Source organism: Nelusetta ayraudi, unplaced genomic scaffold (assembly GCF_046127955.1).
Source record: "Nelusetta ayraudi isolate G7.1 ecotype Tasmania unplaced genomic scaffold, CSIRO-AGI_Nayr_v1 ptg000018l, whole genome shotgun sequence".
In the NCBI taxonomy this organism is placed as follows: Eukaryota; Metazoa; Chordata; class Actinopteri; order Tetraodontiformes; family Monacanthidae; genus Nelusetta; species Nelusetta ayraudi.
The window spans coordinates 729,901-737,058 of NW_027466068.1; the positions used below are offsets into that span (position 1 = coordinate 729,901).

Here is a 7,158-nt window from a genome sequence, read left to right on the forward strand (position 1 = left end):
AAAATAAAATTCAAATTGCAAATAATCTTTTTTCATTTGAGTAATGTGGCAAAGGTGTATGAAAGTCTGGCATAACATTCTGAAAATTTGTACGATCCCATCATCTTTTTATTTTATTTTACTTTTGGCTAAACCACAATATGCGACATTCATTACATTTTCAATCAAGGAAGAAGTCACCGATACATTTGTTTTTATGTCTCTCGTTCCAAACTGCCACCATATTTAATGTAATTAACGCTGTCACCGCGGGATGTCGCCGATGCGCTGAAGTTGCACGCGGGGCTGAAATGCCCGGATGTTGTTGAAGCTAGCTCCTTTAGCAAACGGAGTAGCCGCTGCGACGCTGCTGCTTTTTGCCGCTACGGTCTGTCGCATCGGGGGCATTCGACCATTTTCACTTCCCCGGACGATATAAAGTGTTTTTTGCCGTCGCTATCTTGACATCTGTAGCCTATCATGATAGAAGTTGACTGAACAGCTCGCTAGGTTTAGGTCTTATCGTCGATTTTCCAACCGGTTTGGCGGGACTAGATCGGGTTAACAATACGACAGGCTAAGCAGCTAAGCGCTTCAGACGCAGGCCAGTTTGTTTTCTCGGGTAGCTAACTCAGTTAGCGTAGCAAGGCTACCGCCGCTGTCATGGAAGACAAATCTTTCACTAAAGAATTAGACCAATGGATCGAACAGCTAAACGAGTGTAAGCAGCTATCGGAAAACCAAGTCCGGACACTCTGCGAGAAGGTAAGTTGGGTGTAATTCTTGTGGTTTTAATTAAGCCCCAGTCGGCCCCGCTTCCAAGTGTGGCCTAGCGGTTAAATGGCGATCATGGGCTGCGACTAATTTCTGGAATGAAGTCCTGGCAGGGCGGCTATATTTGCTCAGTTTTCTCTAAGTCATTCTGGGTTTGCCAGTTTCCACGACAATTTAGATTCTAAATAATTGACCGTAATTGATCATTTTCAATTGCTGCATTGCTAAATCCCCTTCAATGCACCCCAAAGTGAATATTTGTCGAGTAAACGTCGTCGCGGGATTGACGGTCGGAAAATTCACACCATTCTCACCATGACCAGTGCTTAGACTGAGCCCATTTTGCTGCCTTTCTTTAATGGAGCCGCACTCGCTACATACATCTCAATTGTGCGTATTTATGTCGTGTGATTTATGTTGTCGACATGTTTGAACCTACTTTGTGTTACGGCAGCACCACACCCTGTCTTTATCGATCATTGGTTTTTATTGCGTAAACCTGTCATAGCCGTATATGCCGACATCCCCTTAGGTCTGTTGCGCCACAAAAATCATCGTTCGGTCGTCGTTTTTTTTTTTCTTTTTGACCTCTAATATGTCAATGTATTTGCAAAGTTCAAGTCAATGAGCGAGAATCGAGTCAGAGAATATTCGTGATTTCAACGAGCTGCCCTGAATACACGAAAATGGGAACTAAATGGGGTCTGAGGTCCGCTCAGTGGTGACTGCCGCGAAATTAGCCGCCAGGGAAACTGATTTCATACTCAATTTTCGTCGTAGATGATTATGCAACATACCATATTTTAAAACGTTGTCACTTTAAAAAAAAAAAAATAATTAAAAAAAGTTTCTATAGACGCGGTAAAGGTTGGTTCCTTGGTCATTGCACTAGAACTTGCCTTGCTATATGGATGATGTGCAATTTGAAGTAGTGAGACTAAGTGTTCCCTGCTGTAAGTGCATGTTTACCATTTTCAATCAAAAACACAGTTACCACCTAACACGAACATTAATATCTGGTGAGGATACTTGGCTTTGACACCTCAAAATAGACCATCAGGCCCTCACGAAGGCTAAACATGGACATGCATGACATCAATTATTGTTGTGCGTCTGACTGGAGACTTGTATTTAACTGTGTCTGTTTATGGAACGTCTGAGTGGCTGTAAAAGGCTGATAATTACATAAAGTGTGTGTGTGTGTGTGTGTGTGTGTGTGTGTGTGTGTGTGTGTGTGTGTGTCCTCCCAGGCCAAGGAGATCCTGACCAAGGAGTCCAACGTCCAGGAGGTGAGTTTCCTGAACAATCCCACAGTTACTGCCTTCCTGTTTGACATGAGGGAACATGATGTCTCGTTTAACAAGAAGACGAGAGATAAGAACAAATGCATTCCAATCCGATAAACATGGTGATTTTTGTATTTTCATTTTTGTTTTTTGTTAAATATTGAACAAATAACCCATCATTGATTTACAAATTTGGTTCTCAAAGTCACTAACCAAATAGATTTAACGCACGAAATGGCCACTGTTAATGTTGTGCACATGTAATGAACTTAATTAAACACCTGCTAGAATTCACATGAACATTTCGCCCAAATAAACTCTGGCGAGTGGAGAGCTGTTCTCGTAAGAGGTTTACCTATTCTGATGAGCAGGTTGGTGTAACAGCAGTGTTTTCACTGTTTACCATCAAATAGAAGCTTTGGTATGTACAATAGACGTCCTTGTGATATTTTAAGAAGAATCTATCCAAAGCTATCTGGATTTTGTCCCTCTGGCGGTCGTGACGCCCAGTTTGGACAAGTCTGCATTCAAGAAGAAAATCACACCTTGTTTACACTCCAAACTGTGTGCACAGAGCTGCTGGCTGACACTGCTTTTATAACGCGCGCGCGCACACACACACACACACACCATAGTCAGCTCGGAAAGAGATCTTGTTTACTATACTCTGTACGTTTGAAGGTAAGCATGAATTGCCTCATATGAGAAGAAGTAACTTATGGTCGATCAGTTCTGACGTTGGAGTCGGTGCTCTGACGTCGTTGTGTGTCCTCAGGTGCGATGCCCGGTGACGGTGTGCGGAGATGTCCATGGTCAGTTCCACGACCTGATGGAGCTCTTTAAGATCGGAGGCAAGTCTCCCGACACCAACTACTTGTTCATGGGAGACTACGTGGACAGAGGCTACTACTCTGTGGAGACGGTCACGTTGCTCGTCACGCTAAAGGTAAACACCGGCCCTCTTAGGGTCTTTGTTGTTCATCCCTGACAGCTGACAGATGTGCAGGTGTTACCGGTTGATGGCGTGCGTCTGGTCTGCCTGTGAGTTTAGCGACAAGTTTAGAATCTGGTTAAAGGCGCTCGTGATGAGCTGGAGGGGGTGCTCAAACAGCTGATTTGAAGATGAGATGAAACGCGTCATGTGACCAGGCTGGGAAGTGGTTGCACGTGGAAATGTGGCCTCCGCTCTTGACCACCACAGAGCAGGCTGCAGTGGAAACCTTGTCCCATGATGGCTGTTTTCCTGCCGAGACGGATTTCTTTTGGTGAGCGATCAGCTGTTTGAGGCGGGAGGCCACCACTACCTGTTGACTGCTGCCAGGCTCGACCGCGTCAACCTGACGTGGTGCGTTCAGCGTTGATGGTTTCACAGTGCCGTGAACAAGTTCCTGGGAACGTGAGGCACAGGGGAGCAGTCTGGAAAGGATCGTCAGTCAGCCCTGAACATTGATAAATGCGTAGTTTAACATGAATTATTGTTGATATATTTTCCCCCAAGCATCACTAAAGTCTATGAGATGAGGCTGTGTTTCCACAGATTGTTAAAAACTAATCTGGGCCAACTGGCTCCATTTGTGATTAGCAGATTAAAACCGGTCAGATTATCTGCAGGAAGTGTTAAAAGGTCATTTACAAGACTGTCAAAGGCAGGACTGCATCTCGTCTGTGTTGATTTAGTGACATTTTGATCTGAATAACAATGCATTCTTCTGTTATGGAAAAGTTTGTAATGTTTATTATACTTGCGAATGCTTTAATGCTCCAGAATAAAAAAAAAAACAGCTGACAATGAAGTATTTATCAATACATTAATTTTTTTCTGTTTTCCTGATCTGCCAATGTTTCCATTCGCCACCCAGGTTCGTTTCCAGGAGCGAATCACCATCCTGCGAGGGAACCACGAGTCGCGGCAGATCACGCAGGTCTACGGCTTCTATGACGAGTGCCTGAGGAAGTACGGCAATGCCAACGTCTGGAAGTACTTTACAGACCTGTTTGACTACCTGCCGCTCACTGCACTGGTTGACGGACAGGTGGGAGGATTTTTTTATTCGAGCAACCGTCATTGTGATTTTGGTTTCAGCCGTTGGTCCTTTTAACACATTTTCCCCCCCGCGGCAGATCTTCTGTCTCCATGGAGGTTTATCTCCTTCCATAGACACTCTGGATCACATACGAGCTCTGGACCGCCTGCAAGAAGTCCCACATGAGGTACACACACACAGCAGCGTAAAATTGTCAGCTGTTTAGCTGGCATTATGTCTGCTGGGTCTGGGCTTGAGATGGAGTACTGCAGCCAGCCTCTAGGGGGCCCCCACCCCAGACAGTTGGGCTCTACTTGAAGGGAGACAAATGACCGTCATATTGAACATTTTCACCCCCCTGCAGGGCCCAATGTGTGACCTGCTGTGGTCAGACCCCGACGATCGTGGCGGGTGGGGCATCTCTCCCCGAGGTGCCGGCTACACCTTTGGACAGGACATCTCCGAAACTTTCAACCACGCCAACGGCCTCACTCTGGTGTCTCGTGCCCATCAGCTGGTCATGGAGGTAATCAACACAAGAGAATCTGCCTGCCTTTCCGTTTTTGTTGAATGATATTGAAATTCCAGCACTCTGAAGCGGTTCGAAGCGACGTCTGCCGCCGATCCTTTTAAATCAATGTGAAATCCACAGTTCGCAATCACTCCACATGAGTGCGGATGAACGTGGTGTTTAGAGAGCGACGCAGTGAGGCTGCGCGTTAGAAATCTGAGCTCCTGCACATTTTTGTTTGCACACAAGTGGACCAAGATTCTAAAAAAAAATCTCTGTATCCATGGTAACATAATGAAGTCACAAGGGTGCAGAGCTCCTCCGTGTGCCTCCCACTGAATGTGTTCACCACGCGCACACACAGTAGCATCAACATTTATCAGGTTATTGTTGTTAGAATTATCCTTTTTTTTTTTTTTTTTTTTTTTGAAGTTGAGTATAATTATAGTTTTTTACCATGAAGACGGTAAACTGCTCTGAGCACAAACAATATTTGCGCCTGCAGGGCTACAACTGGGGCCATGACAAGAATGTGGTGACCATCTTCAGTGCTCCAAACTACTGCTACCGCTGTGGAAACCAGGCAGCCATCATGGAACTGGACGACACCCTGAAATACTCCTTGTAAGTGAAAACCCATGCCGTCGTCAGCAGTGGTACGACTTGTAGACTGAGTGACGACTGACTGAGTGAGTGACGAGGAGCTGGTGACACCTGACTGGGGTTTGGCCCCGCCCACCTCTGCTTTTCACGACAACAACTCGACTCGCTTCCATACTACAAGTTTTGTGGTGCGCTTGTGCTCAGGATTGCGGTCGGTTCACTTTGCCATCCAACGACAGTCACGTGACGCCAAAATGGCCCTGTCGTTTGTCTTTACACTGCCACCTAGTGGACCGGCATAGTGCGCCGGGTTTAAATAATATTTGGGGCATAACCTGAACAAACGGCTGTGACAGCGTTGCAGGGATTTTATTTGCTCTCAGCTGCGTCTCCCAGTGGGACTTTGCTCCTGCGCTGCTGTTGAACAGACAACTATAATAGTTCACCACAGTCAAGTCATATGACTCTGTGGCCACTTTGTGTGAGAAATAAAAGAATCCCTGTAGTTCCAGCGATGAATATAAAAAGTTGGAAGTTGCATAGTCATGGTTATTATGTGTGGGCAGCTGTGAAACACGAGTCTTTGTGCCGCTGTGGTTTTTTGCCTCTGCACAGCTTTTCTTATGCAACAGCACTTTTTTGTTTTTTTTTGTTTTTTTACTTCCAACTTTAGGAATGGCATGAAACCCACAAGTCCTTTCCAGTTTAAGCCGTCACCCGGTTGAAATATAGTTGACGAGCTGCAGTATAAATGTGCCTTAGTGATATTTACTGCCAGGGGAGAGACTTGCAGGAACATCCTGCGCCCACACTCCACACCATTAACTGTTGGGAAAAGTCTGGAAAAGGAAGATGAATAACTAAACTTTTCTGCCTCCGCAGCCTGCAGTTTGACCCCGCCCCCCGCCGCGGCGAGCCCCACGTGACAAGACGCACTCCTGACTACTTCCTGTGAATGTCCAAAGCATCCCTGTCAATCATCCACAGAGCTCCACTACCCTGCCTCCCTCCCCACCCCCCACACCACCCCGTCATCTTGGATGGAAAGATATGAAAAATAATAATACTGTACCAGGGAGAGTAGAAACCGATGAATTGGCCGAAAAACCCAGATTTTAACGAAAAGAGAGAAACGTAAAGAGCAGCCCCCTCTACAGTCTTGTTTTCAATATGCTGTCATTAATGCTGTGCTTTTGAGGAAATACACAAACACGTGCAAACATGATCTGTTTTCTTTACTTTACTTTTTTTTTTTGTTTATTACATGTTTGAAAACGAGATAATAAAACTACCAACGTGGACCAAATGTGCCATATTCTGATCCTTTTACAACATGTACAACGCGCAGTGTCTCTTTCTTTACTGTCTTTGTTCTGTTTTTTTTGTTTTTTGTTTTGTTTTTTTTAGACCAGCACTATAAACCCTGACCTGCCCCCACTTCACCAACACACCACACTTCTCATGGCATATGTGCTTTTTTTCTGTTGCAAGATAATTTTAAAGGAAAAAATGATGGAGAAAAAAAAAATGGAAAAAAACAAACAAAAAGAAAACAGTTTGCTTCAAGTAGTACAGCTGTCAGTTTTAGCTGTCCAGGCTGCAGCTGGTGGTCATCTCAGCAAGTATATTACTGTAATTTGAATAAAGACAACAGAACATATGAAATAAAAATGTCCTATTGACAAACTATTGGACTGCGTGGGTGTCCTTTATTTAGCCTTTGTACCAGGAAACTCCAGACGGAAGGACATTTAGAATGACCGCTCTTAGTTTGTTGGAGGTTTTCATCATTTATTATTAGACGGTCAGTGTGGAGGCACCTTTATCTCCTTTTTATTTTGGCAATTAGGCAACAATCGGTGTACATCTGGTTAAGAATCGATGAAGTGGAGAGGAAATAATTGTAAAAATGTGAGAGAATGCCTTTTGGTGCATCCCATATCCCTGATCCTCTTTGAATGGTTCCTCCATCTTGACTGAA

The 7,158-nt window shown here is 44.7% G+C and overlaps 1 protein-coding gene across 1 annotated transcript; it reads left to right on the plus strand.

Moving 5' to 3' along the window:
- The first annotated feature begins 309 nt into the window (after positions 1 to 309).
- Positions 310 to 6,866, plus strand: LOC142887754 (serine/threonine-protein phosphatase 2A catalytic subunit beta isoform). The gene is made up of 8 exons (XM_076025605.1): positions 310 to 744; positions 2,004 to 2,042; positions 2,815 to 2,985; positions 3,899 to 4,072; positions 4,161 to 4,250; positions 4,428 to 4,589; positions 5,080 to 5,198; positions 6,060 to 6,866. The coding sequence occupies exons 1-8, from the start codon at positions 643 to 645 to the stop codon at positions 6,130 to 6,132; spliced, it is 930 nt and encodes a 309-aa protein (XP_075881720.1). The 5' UTR covers positions 310 to 642; the 3' UTR covers positions 6,133 to 6,866.
- The last annotated feature ends 292 nt before the right edge of the window (positions 6,867 to 7,158 follow it).

Bases quoted from the DNA above. Each gene is read 5' to 3' on its own strand.
- LOC142887754 (XM_076025605.1), top strand. From the start codon at position 643: ATGGAAGACAAATCTTTCACTAAAGAATTAGACCAATGGATCGAACAG. The intron at 4,073-4,160 runs GTGGGAGGATTT...CCCCCGCGGCAG, and splicing joins CTGCACTGGTTGACGGACAG to ATCTTCTGTCTCCATGGAGG. The intron at 4,251-4,427 runs GTACACACACAC...ACCCCCCTGCAG, and splicing joins TGCAAGAAGTCCCACATGAG to GGCCCAATGTGTGACCTGCT.